Source organism: Peromyscus californicus, unplaced genomic scaffold, assembly GCF_007827085.1.
Source record: "Peromyscus californicus insignis strain IS unplaced genomic scaffold, ASM782708v3 Scaffold_8__1_contigs__length_139910024, whole genome shotgun sequence".
Classification (NCBI taxonomy): Eukaryota; Metazoa; Chordata; class Mammalia; order Rodentia; family Cricetidae; genus Peromyscus; species Peromyscus californicus.
This window is the reverse complement of record NW_026294606.1, coordinates 49,042,383-49,067,024: the sequence shown is the minus strand read 5'-3', so window position 1 is coordinate 49,067,024 and position 24,642 is coordinate 49,042,383. Positions and strand designations below refer to the sequence as shown.

Sequence of the window (24,642 nt, the reverse complement as noted above, 5' to 3'; positions counted from 1 at the left end):
AAGGAAGGAAGGAAGGAAGGAAGAAATTGGAAATGTGGTCATGTGAGCAAATACATTTAGAAACATTAGAAAAAATATTTATCTTCTTAAATTATTTGTGTGTGCATGTAGATGGGCACAGATGTGCTATGCGTGCAGGTGGAGGTCAAAGAACAACTTTGAATCTGTCATGTGGGTCCCAGGGATCAAACTCGGGCCATCAGTCTTGGCAGCATGCATCTTTACCCACTGACCTATGTTGGGGGCCCAGTGCCTGTTCCCCTACAGCAACTCTCAGAGCCTTTAAAAGACTCCTGTAACATCAGTCTCCAAGAGAAACATGCTGTACAGCAGTTTTCAAAATTTATTTAATCACTCAGTCTTCCTAATGGCTACTCAGGGAACAGACGCGGGAGAACACTGCCCTGTGGTACAGATGGGATGTTCACAGCAGCCTGAGAAAGAACAACAATACCAACAAGGATGCCAACAATAATTAGGAAGGGAAAGTTTAAAATGATATCCAAGTTTTAGCCCCTGGACATGAATCCAAGTAATGAGTAATACACTAAGTAGGAAAGCCCCTCCCCTCCCCTGCCACTACCAAAGATGACACTAACCTACCAACCCTAGTCCCACCCCTCCCCTGCCACTACCAAAGATGACACTAACCTACCAACCCTAACTCACCTCACCATTAAGGTCTCATCCCTGCCTGAAGGGAAGAAGTCATCCCAGATGATAGAAGGACAGACACCACCATGATCCTCCCAAGTCAACAAATCAAGATCAAAACAAAAAGCTCCACCCACCCTCCATGTGCAGCAATTACATCTTGTCTGAATTCAGCCAGGCTCCTCAAGCTGTGCTCAGAACTCTTCCTTCATCCTTAAGTTCCCTAAAGTTTCTAGAAATCGCTGACAATTGAAACTGAAATACTACAAGTGATGGGAGAAGGGACATTTGATAGATAGCAAGCTTTATACATCAATACATATATAAATACATTTTGAGCATAATTTTGTCCTCATTTATTAAAAGACATACACGCCTGAACTAAGTTGTAAAATGGTAATGAAGTCCAAGCTGTCCTGAGTTCCCACTGTCTGCAGGGGCTTCCTTAAAGACTGATGAAAATTCAGCCTCACGTGACCTCTCGCCCTTGGGACCTCTTATCCCGCTACCCATCTCCATGAGCCTGCGCTGATCCTAATGACTGGCAGGAACTCAGCTGGAAGCAGAGGAAGCTCCTGTCGGGGAGGCAAACAAAGATGAATCACCCTGCTGCAGTTTACAGAGCTGCTGACAGCACCAACACCCCAATGGATACAAAGTCGGAGCCACAAAAGGTACAGGGCGAAGACTCCCGCCATCCCACAGGTTAAGGGGAATTCAACAAGAGAGTAAGGAAACAGTTCTAATACGCCGGTCAAAGGACTGGCACAGGGTGCCAGGCACTTGGTTGGCCTCGGAACTGTGGAAAGGAAAAGCTGGTTCCTGACCTGGAGACAAGATAGGTTTGTCCCTAAACAAGCAACAGTGAAGAATCGGAGAAGAGGGAAGAGAAGACGTAAAGTATAGGAAAGTGTGAGATGAAGAAGACATGAGATTAACCAGGCATGAGCACAGTAATGAGGGGTGGAGAGATGTGAGATACAGGAAGGTCTGAGGAGAAGTGGAAAAGTGTGAGGAAATGTGAGGTGCAGGAAGGTCTGAGGGGAAGTGAGGAGATAGGAGGCACAAAGGTCTGAGGAAAATAGGGAAGTGTGAAGTGCACAAAGGTCTGAGGAAAATAGGAAAGTGTGAGGTGCAGGAAAGTCTGAAGAGAAGTGGGCAAGTGTGAGGAGATCTGAGAGGTGTGGGGTGTGAGGTAAAGGGAGGTATCAAATGAAAGGAGTTATCAAAGGCGGGTGTAGAGAGATGTGAAGTATAAGAAGGTGAGGAACTGGTATGAGATGTGAGGTACAGGGAGCTTTAAGAGATGAGGGGAGGTGTAGAGAGTTATCAGAGGAGGATGTGGAGAGATGTAAAGTATAGGAGGGTCCTAGGACATGAGGAGATGTATAAAAGAAGCTCTGCAGAGATGAGGGAGGTGTGGAGAGATGTGAGGTACGGGGAGGTCTGAGGAGATGAGGGAGGTGTGGAGAGATGTGAGGTATGGGGAGATCTGAGGAGATGAGGGAGGTGTGGAGAGATGTGAGGTATGGGGAGGTCTGAGGAGATGAGGGAGGTGTGGAGAGATGTGAGGTACAGGGAGAGATCTGGGGAGATGAGGGAAGTGTGGAGAGATGTGAGGTATGGGGGAGGTCTGAGGAGATGAGGGAGGTGTGGAGAGATGTGAGGTATGGGGAGGTCTTGGGAGATGAGGGAGGTGTGGAGAGATGTGAGGTACAGGGAGGTCTGAGGAGATGAGGGAGGTGTGGAGAGATGTGAGGTACGGGGAGGTCTGAGGAGATGAGGGAGGTGTGGAGAGATGTGAGGTATGGGGGAGGTCTGAGGAGATGAGGGAGGTGTGGAGAGATGTGAGGTACGGGGAGGTCTGAGGAGATGAGGGAGGTGTGGAGAGATGTGAGGTACAGGGAGATCTGGGGAGATGAGGGAGGTGTGGAGAGATGTGAGGTACAGGGAGATCTGAGGAGATGAGGGAGGTGTGGAGAGATGTGAGGTACGGGGAGGTCTGAGGAGATGAGGGAGGTGTGGAGAGATGTGAGGTACAGGGAGGTCTGAGGAGATGAGGGAGGTGTGGAGAGATGTGAGGTATGGGGAGGTCTGAGGAGATGAGGGAGGTGTGGAGAGATGTGAGGTAGAGGGAGGTCTGAGGAGATGAGGGAGGTGTGGAGAGATGTGAGGTATGGGGAGGTCTGAGGAGATGAGGGAGGTGTGGAGAGATGTGAGGTATGGGGGAGGTCTGAGGAGATGAGGGAGGTGTGGAGAGATGTGAGGTATGGGGGAGGTCTGAGGAGATGAGGGAAGTGTGAGGGGTTGTAGGGAGGTGTGGGGTAGTGTCAAGATGTGAGTGCAAGGAGATGAGGAAAGATGTAAAATGTGAGGAGGGATGAAGAAAGGAAGGGAGGTGAGGAGAGAGAACTGGGGAAGTATGGGGAGGTTCCAGGTTGAGATGTAGGGAGTGTGAGGAGACATGGGAAGGTGTGAAGAGCTCAAAGATGTGTAGACATAGAGGAGAGGTGCTTGGATTTGTGGATTCTGGGGATTTGACAAGATGTAGGGAAGCAGATGATACAAAGAATTATGTCCGTGTGAAGACATGGACGCGGAACAGCGAGATGTGAAGTATGAAGACACAGGAGACAAGAGGAGTGGAGATGTCAGGAAATCTAAGAAGGTGTGAAGCGTGAGGGTGCAGAAGTGTGAGTTGTGAGGCTGGGGAGCCTCCTGGAGCCCTGGCCCAGCAGAAAGGCTGGACCAGGTGGTACCATGAGACACCAGCCTGGCACTGGATTGGGAGTGTACATGCCCTGGTTAAGAGTCATGGAAGGGCCGGGCGGTGGTGGCGCACGCCTTTAATCCCAGCACTCGGGAGGCAGAGCCAGGAGGATCGCTGTGAGTTCGAGGCCAGCCTGGGCTACCAAGTGAGTTCCAGGACAGGCGCAAAGCTACACAGAGAAACCCTGTCTCGAAAAACCAAAAAAAAAAAAAAAAAAAAAAAAAAAAAAAAGAGTCATGGAAGGACCTCAATGAGAACAGCCGCTCAGCAGAAACAAAAGACCTGCACAAAAAGATGTGTGTGTTGGTGGGCAAATCAGAGCCATGCTGTGGACGGGTGGCTGTCTAGGCTGGAAGGTGGGCAGAAAGTGACCACTAGTGGACACAAGACTTCCTTTTGGAGTGACAGGTGATTTCGGTGCCAATTGTACAGCTCTAATAAATACAGTGCCATAGGGGAGTCATGTGGGGTGTGAAGTATCCCTTAGTTAAGCTGGGTTTTTGTTTTTTTTTTTAAAGAGAAAAGAGGAACAGACAGGAGTCCAGGAACAGCGTACTCAGCAGTCAGGGTCAGTCTGCTGAAATGTGGGAACAAGGAGGGCTGTCCTATGTGCTGAGAGGTGAGACATTATGAACTGACTGTGGCCACTGGGCCTGGCAGCTGGGGAGGGCCTGAGGGGAAGTGCGCACCCAGAACCGCAGGCAAAGGGAAGTGGGAGCCATGAGTCAAATCTGGACATAGTCACTCTTTAAAAATGTGTGCAGGTGACATGTCAGGCAGAGGTTATTTGAGAGTGTGAGGCCCTTGTTAAAATTTTAAGACCGGGAGACCTAAGCAGGGCAAAGGCAGGCACTCAGCAAAAGGATGGAGTAGTCAGGCCACGGCCTGGGGTGGTCTGAGTTAGAGTGGACCCCATAAGGAAACAGGGTCCAGCTGGCCATCTCTTGTCACCAAATGAAGCTTCCGGTACCAGGATTGGGTTATATCTAATTGAGTTGTTAGCCAAAAGGACCCCATGAGAATCCCCAAACAACCCAGGCTGTTACCAAGACCATAGTTTGTTATTGATTGCTCTCCACAAACTGACAGCAAGGCCCCATCGCCGAAGACAACGCTCACACAATTTGTTGACCATAGAGATGTCCAGCTGGTGCCTACTTAGAGCCTTCACTCCCTACGTTCCAGTGTCCTTGTTATAGGAACTTCCTCTGCACACTACCAAAAGACACATGAATGCCAAGCCAGCCCCAACCCCTTTATCCTCAATGGAGTACTACCTGCAAGATATGCTAGGGTAACGGTGGCACAAAGCTTGTGTGAGCAACCAACCAACAACTCATTTGACCTTTAAGGCCCACTCCAGGAGATGGAACCCATACCCTGACACTGCTTGGGTGACCAGATAGCCCAGGGACCTAATGTAAAACCAAATAATACTGGTCTAAAAAAGAAAAAAAAAATGTAGTGATAAAATGACTCCTAATGACAACATTCTGCTATACTCATAGATCAGTGTCTTGTTCAGCCATCATCAGAGCAGCCTCCTCCTGCATCAGATGGGAACAAATACAGAGACCCACAGTCAGACATTACAAAGAGAGTGAGAGACCTTGGAACACTCAGCCCTAAATGAAACGTATCCATCAAATCCTTCCCCTCAGAGCTCAGGGAAACCCTGTGGAAGAGGCAGAAAGCATATAAAAGCCAGAGGGGATGGAGGACACCAAGAAAACAAGGCCCTCTAAATCAACATGAGTTCATCTGAATTCAGAGAGTCTGAGTTAGTATGCACAGGGCCTGCCTGGGTCTGCACCAGGTCCTCTGAGTATATATTATTGCTTCTAGTTTAGTGTTTTTATGGGATTCCTGAGTGTGCCAACAAGTGGGCCTCTGATTCCTGTGCCTTCTCTTGGGCTCATTTTCTTCTGTTGGTCTGTGCTGTCCAGCTTTGATGTGGTAGTTTTTGTTTTTGATAGTTTTTATTTTATCTTATTACATTTTACTTGGTTATATTTTTTTGAAAATGAATGAATGAGAACCTAGTCCCTAAAGTAAAGGTTAAGAACTAAGCTGTCACACCTGCTGTGAAAGGGAAAATCAGTTTTCTCCAAGTGATACTGGGCATATCAACCACTTCAGGACAGGCCTTATGTTCAGGAGTAGTTGACCAGCATATAATGGACCTCACAGTTTTTTGTATGCTTTTATTTGATTGCAGTTTGGTGTTTTGTTTTGTTTCTTTTTGGGTGGTGTTTTCTTGGTTCGGGGTTTTTTTGTTGTTGTATTGAGTTTTTGTTTTTTGAGAAAGAACTTAAAGTTGGGTGGGTAGAGATGGGGAAAGGATCTAGAAGGACTGGGGGAGTGGAAGAATATGATCAAAATATATTTCAAGTTAAAAATTGTTTTAAATAATAAAAAATATTTTAAAAAACGATTTAAAAAAAGAGTGGCCCCATGGATTCATATATTTGAATAGCTTAGTCATCAGGGAGTGGAACTGTTTTGAAAGGATTAGAAGTATTAGGAGGTGTGGCCTTGTTGGAGGAAGTGTACCATTGGAGGTTTGAGCTCTCTCTCTTCCTGCTGCCTGAGGATCAGGATGTAGAATTCTTAGCTACTTTCCCTAGCACCATGCCTGCCAGTGTGCTGCCATGCTCCCCGCCATGACGGACGAACCTCTGAAACTGTAAAGCAAACCCCCAATTAAATGCTTTCTTTGATAAGAGTTGCCTTGGTCATGTGTTTCTTCACAGCAGTAGAACACGACCAAGACAGACTCCCAGGCGCTGAGAGGCTGGATCAGGAACTGGGCATTTCCTCCTCTTCCCAACCCTGAGACCAGGGCTCTCAGGAGATTCCCCCACAGTGGGGAGAGAGAGGCAGCAGGAGTGGCCTGAGGAGGAGGAGGAGGAGGAGGAGGAGGAGGAGGAGGAGGAGGAGGAGGACACCAGTCTCTTCAGAGACTCCATGGGCTTGTCACCTCGGGTCTTATGGGTCTTACAGGCCTGTCACCTCAGGCCTTTTCCAAGACCAGCAAAGGGGCCTGCAAATGCCTTTGAGTTTTAGCTTCACCTCATCAGGCTTTTGTCATCATTGTGGGGAGGGTGTGTCAGTTAGCACAGGCTAGCCTGAAAGGCTCAATCCTTCTGCCTCTGTTTCTCAGGCACTGAGCTTACAGGCCAACAAAACCACACCCAGTTCCTCTACTTCTTTAGGTTCTACCAGGAGCTGGTCACTTAGGAGGCTGAGAGAGGATCGAAGTTCAAGGTCTGCCTGGGCTACAGAGGTGAGTCCAGAGCCAGCCTGGTCAACTGGGTGAGAACCTGTCTGAAAATGGAAAGAAAAAAATGGGCTGTGTACACAGCTTAGTGATAGCATGCTTGCCTCGCATCCAAAAGGACTTGGGTTCAATCTCCAATAGGAGAGACAGGGAAGGAGCAGAAAAGAGGAATGAAGTCTCATCAGGGTCTGGTCTGTCCTAGCAGACGCAGGCAGGGTTTCACACAGTCTTAGATGGCACTCAGTGACTTGTTCTCTATGGTGACGGCTGGACATCTGAGTTTCAGCATTAAGAGGCTCCAGCTGACAGATGGTGGGAATGCGGAGGTCACCCTGCATGGTGGGACCCTGCATGGTGGGACCCTGCATGGTGGGACCCTGCATGGTGGTTTCCTGAACTGGCTTCTTTACTACTGTCCAACTACAGGTAACCTTAAAACCCCTGAGGAACCCCAGGCCCTTCACCACACCCTTCCAGATGACAGGGCCCGATGAGTGACGCAGTTCTTTGGAGAACTGGCTGACCTCTGTCTCTGTCCCCTAATAAATCACAGGCTGTTGATGTCACAGACCGGCTCACACCCTTTGAACTCCTGATGACCTGTGTTTTCAACCACTATTTCAAGTTGGCATTGACATTCACTTTCACTAACGTCATAATAGTTGGTCCCGGTAGAAACAGCCCACACTACCCACCTTTCTATGTGTGACAGTGTCCCTCTGCAAGCCTGCTGTCCCCAGAGACACAGCTGGGCCAACGAAGGGATCCATCATGCTTCCTAAGTTATACTTGATTTGGAATTCCTCCATTGTTTTCAGGAATGTGGGTACACACCTGCAATCCCAGCATTTGGAAGGCTGAAGCAGGAGGATCACTTCAAGTTTGAGTCTAGCCTGGGACTGTATATTGAGACCCTGTTTCCAAATCACCCACTACCACCAAAAAGAATTCTCCTATGGAAACCTTTCAAAATTCTTTGCTGTGGGATGGTCTGTATGTCAAATGTGTTGCTGATTGGTCAATGAATAAATCACTGATTGGCAGTGGCCAGGCAGGAAGTATAGGCGGGACTAACAGAGAGGAGAAATTGAAGCAGGAGGATCACTTCAAGTCTGAGTCTAGCCTGGGACTGTATATTGAGACCCTGTTTCCAAATCACCCACTACCACCAAAAAGAATTCTCCTATGGAAACCTTTCAAAATCCTTCCAAAACATAACCTTCTTAAGAGTCCCCAGTTCTGTACCCAACCTCATGAAATGTTGTACGTAGGCCACAGAAAAAGACAGGCTTAGCCCCGGGGACACAGCATAATCCCCACACCCTCTGCAGGCCATGGTCCTGCCTGTGGCCTGAAGATCCTGGGAAGGCCCTGGAAGTAACTGAGAAGCTAGACGTGTGCACACAGGTTTGTAGATGTATGTATGTGAACTCGTCTGGGAATGGTAATAGACAGGCTTGCATTTTTACCATTGAATTACCACATCCCTTGTACTCTTTTCCCTATTTATTTTGAGATAGAGACTAGTCAGGTGCTTAGGTTGGCCCTGAACTTGCTCTGAAGAGCAGACAGGCTATGAACTCCAGACCCTCCTGCCCAGCCTCCAGAGTAGCTGGGATGACAGGCCTGCACCACGGCGTCTAACGCCCATGCACCGTTTTTCCTGGTTCTCACATATGCTACACAAGAGTGCTACCACTAAGCTATATCCCCAGCCACTTAGACATCTTATTCCAAAATATTCCATATACATACACAGAGAGTAATCCACATGCCCTCCACTCACTTCCAATAGTAACACTTTGTATGTCTGTTCCAAGTAGGAGAGAAAGAGGGGTGTGTGTGTGTGTGTGTGTGTGTGTGTGTGTGTGTGTGTGTGTGTGTATGTGTGTATGCCCCAGAGGTCAACATCACAAGTCTTTCTAAATCAGTGTCCAACTTATTTTCTGAGACAATGTCTCTCACTAAATTTGGTAATTCCCAATTAAACTAGGCTGGTTACCCAGGGAACTCCAGAGGTCCTCCTGTCTCTGTCTCCCCAGTGCTGGGATTACAGGCTTGTGTTACTGTGTGTGCCTGGCTTTTTTTTTTTTTTTTTTTTCCAATGGATGCTGAAGATCAGAAGTCAAGTCCTCATGTCTGGGCAACAAGCACCTCATTGACTGAGCCGTCTCTCCAGCTCGGCTTTGTTTTTAATAAACAAAACTGGCACAATTGCCAGCTAAGCCTAGACTCTGTTCCTGCCAGGGTGATTCCTTCCCTGGGGCTGGTGTTTTTGACCCAGGCAGGGCTTGAGACAGGGTTTCTCCGTGGAGTTTTGGTGCCTGTCCTGGATCTCACTCTGTAGCCCAGGCTGGCCTCGAACTCACAGAGATACGCCTGGCTCTGCCTCCCGAGTGCTGGGATTAAAGGCGTGCGCCACCGATGCCCGGCAAGCTTCTACTTTCACTGTGTATATGTATGTATGCAGAAACAAACTATGGGACTGTCACACACAGGTCTGTATTTCTTACGAATGTATCCATACCTCCCACAGTCTTCTACAGCTGGCGTGTCCACCCATGACGACGACACTCAGAACACAGAGCTCTCTAGGTCCTGCATTTTCACCTAGCACCACATTGACCGTGTCTTCACAGACCACCTGTACATATTCATCTAAGAACATGTAGGGGAAGAGTGGGGAGTCTCGAGCTGAATCCAGGCTTGAATCTCGATAGCTTTACCAATTACCAGCACCTGGGGTAGGTACCTGACCTCACTGCTCCTCAAGTATCCATAAAATAAGATGGACAACAGCATCTGCTGCGTTTCTGAGGCCTAGGTGAGTAAAATGTGTAAAGGGATGATTGGTCAAACGCCCGCCTCTTGATAGGTACTACGTAGGCCTGTGCTGCCCAGGTGGTTACTAGGATTGTGTATCATCGCACGATTCTAAATGCCGAAAGACTAGCCTGGATGCTTTCTTGACCATCAAAGGAACTCTCATACTCAAACAAGTGAGGGACTCAATGGCACATGAGCATCTACTCACGGCCCTGCTGCACTGCCCACTTCCTGATATTCTAGGGAAATTACATAAACCCGGAAGCCCTGGTCTTCCCCTTTCCTCCCTTGTCTCCCAGCACCAGCCATCCTCCCACTGCTTTAGGGTGTATGTCTACAGGCCTTGAGCTTCCCACTTCACCCAGCAGGATGGCAGACGGCCAGCGTCCCTGAAATCAGATTCAGAGTGTCGCCCTTCCTAAAGGACTCCCCAGAGAATTCGGAGCCGCTCTAGGGGATCTGCAGCTGAGGTCACCAGGGCAGGACAGCAAAGTGAGAACATGTTTCTGCATTCTTTGCTAGTCTTTCCTTCCAGATGAGAGCTCCGACTTTGGGACCAGAGAGGGTCTGCAGCCCCACACCTATCCCTGCGTCCATGGCTACACTGTATGCATGGTCCCACAGGACAAAATCATCCCCTGTCACTTAAGGAGGGCAGTTAGAAGCTGGATGTGGTGATGCATGTCTGTAATTCCAGTCTTAGGGAGTCTGAGGTGGGAAAATTATGAGTTTGAGGCCAGGATGGGCTACACAGTGAGTTCAAGGCCATCCTCCTATGGGAAGCTCTTCAAGTTGAACCCAAGTCACACCAGAGGCTGCTCATTGGTACACCAGCTTCTCCCTGTTCTTGTCTGCTGAGAGCTGGATCCAGAGTCTGCTCAGATCCAGGCACAGGCTGTTGAACTGCTCAGGTTCAGCATCTGTCATATAACTGGGGTGGCACAGATGCTCATCTGGGTGCTGTCCCAGAGATGTCTGTCCCCCTGTCCTTAGGTGCCCACGAGTATCACTGCAGCCTCCTTCTACGGAGCCGTGCCTCCTTGGCCCTACTTCTACCTGCCAATGAAGAGGCAGGGGTGACCTAGCAGCTTCAAGGACCACTTCAGTCTGAGCTACACACCGCCCTACCCTCCTGTTACTGCCCGTCCCAAGCTGGCTGGAATACAGCCGAACAATCAAGGACGGCCTCTCTCACAGGATCTCTTCTCAGTCCCAGGAGCGACCCTGTCCCAGGAGCAGGGCCCTGTGATCAGAGTCTCATCGAGAGCCACGATCACCGCTTCAGTTCGGTAACCAGGGCTGCTCAGCTGCCACAAGGATCCAAAGGAGATTAACCAGGCGACAGAGAGGATGTCGCCTCATAACAGTAGGACCTAGCTAGTCAAAGGCTTCACAAAGGAGGGTCACTTGGCCAGCATGCAGCAGCAGCACACATCTTACCACAGGATATTCCTTCCTGGAAAGCAAATTATGTGAAAGCTACAAAACAAGTTAGCACCCAAACCGCCCACGTTTCCCGCCCCCCCCCCCCCCCCCCCCGAGTGATTCTACTTCAAATTGAGGCAAATGTGGAGATTTACAGACTTTCCCAGGAACCCATGACCTTGTGGTCATGTGGTGTTGGATGGTGTTCCTCGTGTTCTACGAAGAATGAATGGCTATGGGAAGTCCTGAAGGGGAAGCGGCCAGGCTGAGGCTTTTTTTTTTTTTTTTTTTTTTTTTCCCTTTCACACTGGGGATGGAACTTGGGGCCTTGAGCATACTAAGCAAGTGCTCTTCCACTGAGCTATATCCCCAACCTCCTCTTTACGTTTTTATTTGAAGACAATGACTTACCAGGCTGCCTGGCTAGCCTTGAACTCATTCTGTAGCCCAGGCAGGCCTTAAAATATTGATCCTCCTGCCTCAGTCTCTTGTGTAGCAGGGTTGACAGGCCTGTGCCAGCAGGCCCAGCTACTGGGCAGGACTTTAAAGGACAGCAACCAGGAGGGAAGGGACCAGTCCACGTCGCATCAGAAACAAGGAAAGGCACTAAGAACGGCTGGTTTCCAAGCAGAAAGGCAGCTCCGCCTAGTGGTCCAGGCCTGTCATCCGAGCTACTTGGGAAGATGAGACACAAGTCCGCCTGCCTGCACTACAGTGCGAGTTCAAGACAGCCCAGGCAACTTAGTGAGACCCGGCCCCCAAACAAAAAGTAAAAAGAGAACCAAGAAAACAGCTTAAAGGAGTGCTTATGTGGCATATGGGAGGCCACAGGTTCAATTCCCCAGCGCCGTGAAATGAACAACAAATACGTAATAGACTAAGTGAGAGAAGCTAGACACAGAGGCCCGCACGCACGCACGCTCGCTGTATGATTCCTTTGATATGCAACGTCCAGATAGAAAGGGTGGTGTGGGCTGCCTGAGGCCGCCGTGAAGAGGGAGGGGTGCCGGCTCAACGGAAGCCACAGGCTGGATGTGATCCCCCCCCCCCCCCCCACCCCCCCCCCCCCGCCAATCTATCTGTATGTGGGAAGTGCAGTCCTCCTGGGGCTATACTAAGAGGGAGTTAAAACTTTGGCACTGAGTGAGTGATACTCTCATGAGCAAAGCCAAGGCTTGCCTGTGACTTGCCTGCAGGACTTGCTTCGGCAAACTCCACAGACTAAAGGTGGGCTGAGAGCTAGGAAAACAAACAGGTTTGTCCTGACCCCAGGGCTGGCCAACTACAGTCCACAGACCGAGTCCGTCCTGAAGGCTGTTTTTACAATCTGTGTGCTAGGGACGGTTTTACCTTTGTGAAGGGTTATTTAAAAATAGAGGAAAGGGGAAAAGGGATATGTGACAGAGACCACATGTGGCTCACAGGCCTGACGTCCTGGCCAGCACCTGGCATCCCCGCCTTTCTCAACATCTTCCTCGTGAAGCCTGAGGAATAGGCGGCTTGGTGAAGAAACTACTAGGCTTCCCTCACCCCTCCCAGGTAAAGACCTCAGCGGAAGAATGAACCGGAATCTCTGAGGCCCCGTAGGAGCTGCTAGAGCTGTTTGTTGTGCAGCTATTTTTCTGTCTTAGGAGCCATGGCCACCCGAAGCTCAAGGCTGGCAGGACTTCCAATCTGGAAGCAGCTTCCTCCTCACAAGGAAATTCAAGGTGACCAGGAAGGGCTGAAGGAAGTGGACACAAGATTGGATCTTCCCCAAACGCCGGATCCTGGCAAGGAGGTGCTGCAGAGGGCCGCATGGGCCGGTGCTGCAGAGGGCTGCAGAGGGCCGCATGGGGCGGTGCTGCAGAGGGCCGCATGGGGCGGTGCTGCAGAGGGCTGCATGGGACAGTGCTGCAGAGGGCTGCAGAGGGCTGCATGGGACAGTGCTGCAGAGGGCCGCATGGGCCGGTGCTGCAGAGGGCTGCATGGGACAGTGCTGCAGAGGGCTGCAGAGGGCTGCATGGGACAGTGCTGCAGTGGGCCGCATGGGCCGGTGCTGCAGAGGGCCGTATGGGGCAGTGCTGCCTGCTCAGCCCTTCTCCTGCTCCCTGCCCCGCTTCAGCTCACTCTCATGTGGGGCTCAGCGCTGCAACTATCAGGAGGAACATCTAACAGACAAGGGACAGGGATGGGGCCTGGAGGCGAGCCTGAGGACAGTGAATGTTGGCAGATGCACCCTGGTGTAGGTCACTGAACTCATCCAGGTGATGACACCGACTTAGGACAGGGCCCTGTCCTGATATCTGTTTGTGTGACTGTGGAAAGGCAGGGACTGAGATGTAAGGGACCAACATCAGGAGCTCCTAAGGTGACTACTGCTGTGTGGTCTCCTCAGCCAAGCCTGTGCTGGGAGTCAAGGTCAGAGGACCAGAACCACTGACACAGAGGAGTCTGCCTGTTCCCAGAGCGCCAGGCATGCAAAGGAAGTTTGGGGAAAAGGAGGAAAGAGCAGGCAGAGTAACCATGCTGAAGTCACATCTGGTAACCAAGCTTGCCATCCCAGCTACTCACGAACCTGAGTCAAGAGTTCAAGGTCTGCCTAGGCTATATTGCAAGTTCAAGGCCAACCTTGGCAACCTCGTGAGATCCTGTCTCAAAACAAACAAACAAAAAACCAAAACCGCCGGGCGGTGGTGGCGCACGCCTTTAATCCCAGCACTCGGGAGGCAGAGCCAGGCGGATCTCTGTGAGTTCGAGGCCAGCCTGGGCTACCAAGTGAGTTCCAGGAGAGGCGCAAAGCTACACAGAGAAACCCTGTCTCGAAAAACCAAAAAAAAAAAAAAAAAAAAAAACCAAAACCAAAAACAAAAACAGCGCTGAGGGACAGCAGAGGAGCCTGTCTTGCTCAGATAGGAGGTTCTAGCCAGGAGGTACTGGGTACAGAAGCAATAACAGTGAGTGTAGGCTCTCCATGAGCATATACACACAAACAAACACAGACAGACATGCGCTCTCTCTCTCTCTCTACACACACACACACACACACACACACACACACACACAAACACACAAACACTGGCACATGCAAACATGCAGAGGTGCACACAGGTGTACATAAACTGATATTCAGAGACACACATGAGCATTCATAGCAAGCATGTACTCGAAGATGCACATAAGCATGCATACTGACATGTACATAGGTGTTCACACATAGACATGCACAAAAGCATACACACAAGTCATAGACAAGCACGTACACACAGGCGAGTTTTCAGACCTACACAGGTGCACACACAGGCATATACACAAGCAAGCACACTGACATATATAGGGTTCACATCCAGGCACACAGATACACAGGTGTAAGACCCTTGCACCTGTGGTCACACATGCAGGTGACAAATGCACACCCAGAAATGGACACAGCTCTGGTGCACAGCCCAGGCTAGGCATAGTCCCAGCTCTGGCATGAGATATCCGGGAGTCAGCAAGATCCGTCTCCTCTGTTTCCCAAGCTTTAGACCACTTCACAATCACCAGGAGACCTGGAAGCTTCCCCCTCCTAACTCCCAGAGGCCTGACATACAACAGATATTTGATAGATAATTTTGGACTGAACTGACTGCTAGAAGTCATAATAAGTACACAGTGAGTCCAGAATCCACTACCCTGTTTTCCTGGTGGTGTGGTGACATAGTCCACAGTCTTGGATTTCTGATGTCTCCTACTTCCCAAGACAATGTCCATTTACTACACCACCTCTCCCCAACTGAGAGCTCACTCCTCCATTTCTCTTCTCAAACCACATAGGGTCCAAGAAAAGCCTGTGCCCGCTTCATCCAACCAACCTCAGGAGCCTCCAAAATTGGAGTCCTGGACTGGAAATTCCTAGGAAGGTGTCTGGGACACACAGCAACCAGGATTTCAGAGCCCCAACCACCTCATGACCCTCAGCTTCTGCTCTGAAGGCAGACCTGCCCCATGCAGAAGTTGAGACTTTTGCTTTGGACCATCTGTCCTATAACCCATTGAGGGGACAATACAATGCCCCCCAACACAGGAACTTTCACAGGCCTCAGTCTCAAAAGCCTTATCCTGCCCTAACTACGAAGAGAGTGATGTGACGTGGTGCTTAGCAGACTCCAGGTCCAAGGCTTCCGAGTATGTCTGACCCACCCCTGCAAGCTGTGTGTAACTCAACTGTCCCCGGGAGTTGGTGTGAGGCCTCATCACTGGGAACAATGGGTATATCAAAGAGACCTCAAATATTTAGGGATAGCACACACACTCACACTGCAGATAGCTTTCTTCTGATTAGCAGACAAAGCCAGCCACTGGCTGCCTCTCTATCTTTCTGGGTACATCAGAAGGTGAAGCCGAGATGGAGTCTCACGAGCCCACTGGCATGAGAACCTCTTCTTCCAGGTCCCTGAAGAGCCTCAACGGGCACCCGCTGATCTGAGAACATGTGGGCCCAATGGGTATAAGTATCAGAGTAAAGTGGATTGCTAAGAGAGTTCTGGCAGGGTGAGCCCGGGGTCCTGCTCCTGTCTGTCGTCTGCGCATGCGCAAGGGGATGCGGGGGGGGGGGGGGGGGGGGGGGGGGCACTCCCGTCAAAGGAAAGGCGCCCAGATGGGGGATCCAGAAGACACTAGTAGGCGCCCTGCCCAATGTCTGTGTGGCTAAGCCCAATGTCTGTGTGGCTAAGCAGTACAGGGGATCCTACTACCGTAAGGGCTTCATGCAAAAGAATCAGAAAGCAGACCAGAATAAAGCTGACGCCCACCCCGCAGACAGAGCAGTCACCCACACAGGCAGAGCAAGAGCAGCACCAGGGCAGACAGGTTGAGCTACCAAACAAGGTGCTGCTCCCCGACTGGCCCTCAGAGGAGAGCAACAGGCTGAGGGAGGACACACCCTTCTCCAAACCGCTCTTTGTGTACAACAAAAATACCGTGGGGCATTCCAGGGGTGGGGTCATTCCAGGGGTGGGGTCATTCCACACTGGCTGCTGCTGTGGTAATGCCTCCTGTTTCTGAGTCTTGAGAGGAGGAACAGTTCATGGGTTATAAGAAAGGCTAAGTGACAAGAGTGTGTCAGGTCTAAGGATGTGACAATAGAAGGCAGCTAGCTTCCCAGACTCCTTTCTTGATCACTTCCAACCCCTGGGCCTTCTGGCTCTCTTCTACCCAGTCTCTTGCCTCAGGACCCCCATCCCTGGGGATGTAGGGATTACATCGTGCAGTCTCCTAGTCCTCACTCTTTTCAGTCCCTTAAGTCATGACTGACAAGTGGGCATGTACACACCTTATCACTGCAACTGGATTTGAATATTTTTAGGGGGCATTGAGATAAGTCAAACTCTAGGCTGGTCTTGAACTTTCAGCAATCCTCCTGTCTCTACACCCGAAGTGCTGAGACCACAGACACATACCACCAGGCCCAGCTAGCGTACACTTCTTAATTGGTAGTCGCCACCCTCCTCCACACTTGGATTTACATGGTCTGAGACAAGCTCAGGCAGAGTGATCCTTGGGGAGCAACATTTCGGGCACTTCTAGTGACTGCGACCCACATGTCATAGAACAAGCGATGGTACAACAGGCTGGAGACCAGGAGCCAGCTTCCTAACTCTCCAGAAGGACCAGAATTCTTATGAGGAAGCTAGGAATGCCCTCACCATGGTGCCGCCTTCTCCTGCCAGCTACCTCGGACAAAACGCCCCTTGCCACTGTGTCCTCCCACCTGGGGGACATAAAGGAAACAAGGACAGTGACTTGGGTCCTCCTGACCAGTGGCTCGGTCTGCCTGGCCACTTTTCCCCTTGCTCAGCATTTACTCAACAACCAGCAGATGGTGCAGAAAATGAGCCGGCTGGCCCCTAAGCCGGCCCTAAGAGCAGCCTTGGCATGTGATCGCCAGAGAGCCAAGGCAGCATGCTCAAAAGGGACCAGAGTTAAGCTCTCCGTCTGAGAAACGGTTTTCCAGGTGACACCACCTCACCTTACATTTGCAGCTTGCAGGAACCACCCCATCTTTATCCAGTTACAAAACCCGTGTGTCATGAAGCTGATGGCCTGGATTGATTTTCAGGTTTAAAAGCAGCGCTCAGACAAGCCACGCCCATTACCCCTGGACTGGAAAATACGCTGACCAAGAGGACCACTAAGAAGGCTCCGAGCAGAGACCCAATATATATATATATATATATATATATATATATATATATATATATATAAAATTAAATATAAATATATATATACACATACATACTCCGCTAAATATTACATCTGATTGGAGGAGGGGTGCAGGGTCTCATGCTGTAGCTCAGGCTACCCCGGAACTCACAGCAATCTTCTGGCTTAGCTACCCAAGTGCTAAGATCACAGGTATGAACCACCACACCTAACATGTCTGGTCTCTTTCCTCCTCTCTTCTTTACCGACAGAGTCTCATATACCTCAGGGTGGCCCCAAACTTGCCATGCAGCTGAGGCTGGCCTAGAACCCCTGATCCTCCTGCCTCCACTCATCAAGTACTAGGATTTCAGGTGTGCACCAACATAGCTGGTATCTGTTAGTCAAAAATATTTCTTCCAAATTTTCAGTCGGCAGTTTCTACCATGCAAGCACAATTCTGCCCCTCGGCGGTCAGACCCATTGTTCACGGCACCACTGACCTGCACCCCAACGAGAACTTTTTTTTTTTCATCAAAACGTTTTCTTTGGAAAAACAGAGATACTGTTCAAATGGCTGCTTGCACGGCGCCTCTACCAAGGAGACACTTAAATCACCCCCATCGGGTGACACAGTTAGAGCTCGCCCCCTGGGCAGAGTACTAGTAAAAATGGACATTTTAGTGCCCAGAAAGCTAATGGGAACTGGAGAAGGCAAGGATAACGTCACAGTGTCATTACGCCTTTGTGAAATGCTGGACTTGGTATTTGTAAAGCTTCCTGCAATCCCTGTACTCTCATTAAGTAAAGACACAGCCACAGGAGCCCTCCTGCAGTTCTTTAGCTTATTAACTCCAGGTCTCATAAAATGAAGCTGGTGAGCCTGTAAAAAGAGCTCAGGTTCAATTTTATGGCTTATTTCTTGGGGCTTCTCCGATGAGCTCAGACAGCACGCCTTAAAAAACCTCCTGCAGCTGGGGAGCTGGGTGTGCCACCAGACAGCCCTGGTGAAGCAATCCTGTGGAATGAGTTACTAATTCACAGTACAGTAGGGCTCCTAATCCCAAAGGTTCAAAACATCTCATCAAAACCAAGCCCGCCCCACCATTACTCCCAACAGGCCGTGTCTGGCCCCAAAGTGGGGCCAACACGCAGATGGCCTTTCAGGCTATGGGGTAGGTGTCTTAAGATGAGCAAGGGAGACAGGGCAAACGAGTTCAGGCACCCCTTGCATCAGCACCGAATACGATGTGCACAGAAGACTCCCGGTGGGTCCTCCCCACTTTCGGAACAGAGTGGGGTCACCTGCGATTAGAGTCCGAGGATAGGATGGCCCCAGGACCCGCGCCTCGCCCCCACCCTCTCCACCTGCGGCTGAGGAGACCTGTCCCTGGCCGGAGGATGGAGGGCGACTCCGGCAGGTGAGCGTCTCTCGGGACTCACCTGCGTGAAGTATAAGTTCATGAGCGTGAGGGTGAAGAACTGCAGACACACGGGGAAGCAGTAGAGCAGCCAGAAGACGAAAGGGCTGAACGAGTTGGCTGCCACGAAGTCTCGGAAGTAAAAGGAGAAGAGCACAGTACGCAGCGAGGCCCAGAAGAGGCAGAGGAAGAGGAAGACGCTCTGGTAGCTGAGTCGCTTGTGGCGGTAGCGCAGCACCAGCCAGAGCTGCGCGTAGATGAACACGAAGAGGAGCGCGTAGAAGGCGGTGTAGACCGCGGTGAGGCCGAGCTTCACATAGGGCGGCACGGCCGGGCTCAGCGTGGGCGGCAGCGAGTCGTTGCGCACCGGCTCCCACGGAGGCGGCTCCATCGGGCTGGGGCGGCTCGGGCTTCATCGGGGCTCGCAGCCGTCCGCTGCCGGGTACCCGCGCATCGCGCCGCACCCGCCGCTCCAGAGCCCAGCCGGGAAAACAAGCCGCACTTCCTCCCGCCGCACCACATGATCTGCTGGGCGGCCTTTGTCTGCGATTGGCAGCGCCGCGCCCCCAGGAGCGCGCGCCCGCACCCGGCCCGCCCATCCCGGCCCTGCGCGCCCCTGGTGCGCGCGCCCCGGGGACAGCGGCCCTGGAGCTGAAGCGGGATCGGTGCTCGCGTGCGTGCCAAGTACCCTTGTGACTATGCTCACCCACGGCCAAGACTAAGGATGATCCTCACGCCGGCCCACAGCGCCTCCTAACCTGCGTCCACACGCCTCTCGGGATCCCAAGGCTGGGGTTGGAGAAACATCTGTGCCCCCAACCCGTGCGCTCCCCATTATCTCGCAGCTGGCGCTGGGGATGGGACTGGGAACATCCACGTCTGGGATCCATGTATTCCCCCAAGATCCCATCGATGGCGCTGGGGAGCATCCGCGTGCCCCTGCACTGTGCGCCCCTCTATAGCACGCACCCCTTATAGCACGCACCCCTGACCAGTGCATCTCCTTGACTTCTCGCGCCGTCTAATGACCCTGACCTGCGCATCCCCTCTCTCACATGCAAACTATGCGCCCCTGAGTCCACTACAAGCTTGCGCGCTCCGGTTGTGGGAGTCTGTGGTTGGTGTTTCGTTGGGGGTGTGGCTTGGGGGCGTGTCTGCGCGCTTGACCTCGCGTTTTCTGCTGATGCCTGGTTTTTGCACTTCACTCTTTTATTTAAAAACCAAACCACTTTGCAAGTTCCTTCTCCCGTACACCCACGCGGTCACCCGCCTTTAAAAATAAAATTGTGACCACGAGCTGGCCAGCTTCTGCAGCGCCGATGAACTCTAAATGGCCAAATGGCTGCAATCTCGCCGGCCTGCGCTGATTAACTACTGCTTTTAGACCTAGCTGCAGTGTTCTCCCAGAACACCCAACTGCAGGCGGTAGTGCGGCTGCGCTCTGGTCCCCAGAGCAGAGGAGCACTAAGGGTTAGGTGAGACAAGCGCAATCCGATCCACCCAGATACCCTGTCCTTCCTCTGGGCTGCTGCTGCTCAGAGGTTCTCTCCTCTCAGGTGAAGTTGACTCGGTTTATTCCCGACCCTGCGCCACACTACCTATTTTATAGTGGTAGTGTTGGGAGTTGGTAACTTCTGAGCTCTCAAGAAACCAAGTTGCCTGTATGCAGGTGTAGCTAGGGGAACAGTTAGGATAAGCAGAAGGAAAACGCGGATTTTCCAAGAGACAGGTCCGTCTCTTCTGATTCCCTTTCTCATTTTTTTTTTTTGATCAATATTCAATGTCGTTCCTAAATACATGTTCTTTTAGCTTAAGAAGCCAGGCCTAAGATGAAACTGGCTTTTCCTTAAAATTGGGATTTACACACTCTCTCCCGACTAAACAGGTCAACGTGCCTTCGGAGTAGAGTCTCTTATCTGATTCTAATCTTTCCCTGTAGATGCCGAGCTGGTCTGCCTCTTCTGAATTGATCCACTTCAGTGGGTTCTGCACAGAACAGATGACTCCAGCTTTCTAAATCACATCTGCCTGTTATTCTCAAGCTTGAGTCTGACTGCACCTTCTCAGGATCGGGACCCCCTCACTGAGCTCCCGAGGAAGGGTGAACAGTACCAACGCCTGGCAACTCGATGAGCAAGACAACTCTTTCATGCCTTCCTCAGTCTCTCACCCAGTCCTTTCACCTCTCTGTATGGGGTCATTTCCTCCAGAAACTGTTTTCAAGACAGGTCTCAATTTGTACGCTATCCTGGAACTGACTGGGCTTTGAGATCAAGACCACCCTGCCTCTACCTCCTGGAGCACCAAAGCACTTAATAGACCACAACATCTACCATGTGCCGGCCACTTAGGATAAATGCTCTGTGTCTTTCCAGAATATCCCTGTCTAATTGGCAGTCATCTTGACATCTGTGTAAGTTTCATTGGGACAGAAATATTGTCTTGTTTACCATAGGCTCTCTTGGCACATTGTAGAAACAAGTCTCCATTTTATTATACTGAAGGAATATAATTTGTCCTTAGAAACCAACCTTTAAAATTTGTCCTATACTATGCAAGACTATCTCTTGATCCAAGGTGGCTGCTTACTCTCCAACTATTGTGTCCACAGCCCATGCAGGCATCAGAAAAAAACCAGAGAACTGAAGAGTATTTTACCTGTCTTGTTTATGAAGTCATCCCAGAAATTATGTACATGCATCTGATTTCTACTCATTAATAGACTTTGATTACCTTAGTAAGCTAGCTACAGAAGAGGCTGACTAATATTATTCATTCTGTATAGTGCTGTACAGTTCTGACAGTCATACTTCTGATATTACGGATGAAGGAGAATGAACTGAGAGAGGAACAATCCATCTACACCACATGTTCAAGAGAATGCCAACAATAGCTAGGCATGGATGATGCTTAATATTGATTGTTGACTTGACGGGATCGACAGGCAACACACTTCTGGGCATGTCTGTGAGGAAGGTACTAAGTTGAGTTAACTGAGTTGGGAAGACTCATCCTAAACATGGATGGCACCATTCTATGAGCTGGAGGCACAGGCTGTATAAAAGGAAGAAAGTAAGCTGAACACCAGCATTCGTCTATTTCTACTTCTTGACTATGGATGCAATGTGACCAAATGCTTCACACTCCTTCTGCCATGCCTTCTCCACCATGAGAATCTGTATCCTCAAACTGTGTGCCAAAGCAAACCCCTCCTTAAATTGTTTTCATTGGGTATTTTTCCATAGCAGCTAGAAAAGTAACTAACACAGATGGTTGCTTTTCTTAAGTATTAAGATGCCTATCACTAGTTGGTCGTCTACTGTAAAAAACAGTAGAAGAAAACAGATGGAAAAGTATGACTACTTCAAACAGATAGAAACATACCTAGGACAAGGCAAGGACAAGCTAAAGCAGAAGTTAGAGTCCTTATTGCACAAATGGTCCTAAAGCTAGGGATGGTGTTAGTGACTCCTCACTTTGAGGCACATTATGTAATCTCTGTCCCTTTTTATGTTGTTTTATGTGTTGTGGATGAAACCCAAGGTCTGGTGAGTACTAGGAAAGTGCTCTAACTTTGACCCACAACCCCAGTCCTCCCTATCTCTACCAGGTCCCTTGTTGTAGCCCACTAGGTTTCCTAGTGGCTGTACCCAGCAGGACTGCATAACAGGTTGATTAGACCACGGATCTGAGTATCAGATGTTTGGAAGGGTCTACACTTGACTGTAACTAGCAAGGGGGAGGTCTTTTGCTCCACCCCTTGGCATTATTATAAATAGACCTTTGAAATAAAGTTCAGGGCCACTGGATAAAGATCCAGGCCCACTTGAGTCTATCCTGAATTTCTCTCTATTTCTTAGTCTCTTATTCCTCATTCCTCAAGAGTTCCTAGGGAAAATAAATGTAGGGGCTGGTCCCCCACATTCCCTTGTCAGGGGGATCCTCACGAGGGTCTTAGCTTGTGAGTGTTTGCCCTTGGATGTGCCGCTAGTGGGAGGGCACATTTCCATGGCTGGATGTCATCCACTCATGGATGTCATTTCACTCATCACGTAAGCACAACCCTTGATCACCACTGTCATCAGAGCAAATATGGTCATCATAATAATGACTGTCATCCCTGTCATCAGCAGCAGCATAGTCATCACCATCACCGTAGTCAATACTGTCATCCCAACTGTTACCATCATAGTCTTCACTGTCATCTTAGTCATCACAGTCTCCATAGTCATCACTGCCATCACAGCCAATACCATCATCATAGCCTTCAAAATTATCATAGTCATCACCAATATATCCCGTCATCATAATCATAGCCATCACAGCCATCATAGCCATCACAGCCATCATAGCCATAACAATCATTATAACCATCACAATCATAACAGCCATCACAGTCATCACAGCCATCACAACCATAAGAGCCATGACAGTCATGATAACCACACAGTCATGATACCCACCACAGTTATGATACCCACCACAGTCATCAAAGCTATCACAGTCATCATAGCTGCCACAGCCATTGTAGCCATAATAGCCATCACAACCATCATACCCACCACAGCCATCATAACCACCACAGTCATCATAGCCATCACAACCATCATACCCACCACAGTCATCACAACCACCACAGTCATCATAGACACCACAGCCATGATAACCACCACAGTCATCATAACCACCACAGTCATCAACCACCACAGCCATGATAACCACCACAGTCATCATAACCACCACAGTCATCATAACCACCACAGTCATCATAACCACCACAGTCATCAACCACCACAGTCATCATAGCCACCACAGTCATCATAACCACCACAGCCATGATAACCACCACAGTCATCATAACCACCACAGTCATCAACCACCACAGCCATGATAACCACCACAGTCATCATAACCATCATAGCCACCACAGTCATCATAGACACCACAGTCATCACAACCACCACAGTCATCATAACCACCACAGTCATCATAGCCACCACAGTCATCATAACCACCACAGTCATCATAACCATCATAGCCACCACAGTCATCATAGCCACCACAGTCATCATAGCCACCACAGTCATCATAACCACCACAGTCATCATAGACACCACAGTCATCATAACCACCACAGTCATCATAGACACCACAGTCATCATAACCACCACAGTCATCATAACCACCACAGCCATCATAACCACCACAGTCATCATAACCACCACAGCCATCATAACCACCACAGCCATCATAACCACCACAGCCATCATAGACACCACAGTCATCATAACCACCACAGCCATGATAACCACCACAGTCATCATACCCACCACAGTCATCATAGCCATCACAGTCATCATAGACATCACAGCCATCATAACCACCACAGTCATCATCATAACCACCACAGTCATCATAGCCATCACAGTCATCATAGACATCACAGCCATCATAACCACCACAGTCATCATAACCACCACAGTCATCATAACCACCACAGTCATCATACCCACCACAGTCATCATAGCCATCACAGTCATCATAGACATCACAGCCATCATAACCACCACAGTCATCATAACCACCACAGTCATCATAACCACCACAGTCATCATAACCACCACAGTCATCACAACCACCACAGTCATCATAGACATCACAGCCATCATAACCACCACAGTCATCATCATAACCACCACAGTCATCATAGACATCACAGTCATCATATTCATCAGTCATCATAGCCACCACAGTCATCATAGCCATAACAGTCATCATAGCTATCATAGCTGTCACAGTCATTATAACCATCACAACCATCATAGCCATAATAATCATCATAGCCATAACAACCATCATAGCCATAACAACCATCATAGCCATAACAGTCATCATAGACATCACAGTCATCATATTCATCAGTCATCATAGCCATAACAGCCATCACAGTCATCATAGTAATCACTATCATCATGGCCATCAGCGTCATCATAACCACTACAGTCATCAGTGTTATCATGGCTATCATAGCCATCACAGTCATCACAACCCCTCAGGAATCAGAGCCGTCAATATCATCATAGCTAGCGCTTCTTCAACCCACT

General features: G+C 49.8%; 1 protein-coding gene across 2 annotated transcripts in view; it reads right to left on the bottom strand.

Annotated features, from left to right (window-relative positions):
* Gpr137b (G protein-coupled receptor 137B) overlaps positions 1-19,053 on the bottom strand; it is a 41,980-nt gene extending 22,927 nt beyond the window's left edge. Inside the window, exon 1 of one of the 2 annotated variants that reach the window (XM_052726986.1) lies at positions 18,561-19,053. In XM_052726986.1, coding sequence (XP_052582946.1) covers positions 18,561-18,929 — 369 coding nt within the window. In that variant the 5' untranslated portion in view covers positions 18,930-19,053. The remainder of the gene's footprint in view (positions 1-18,560) is intronic. The other variant, XM_052726985.1, reaches the window with a different exon arrangement.
* Positions 19,054-24,642: the final 5,589 nt, after the last annotated feature.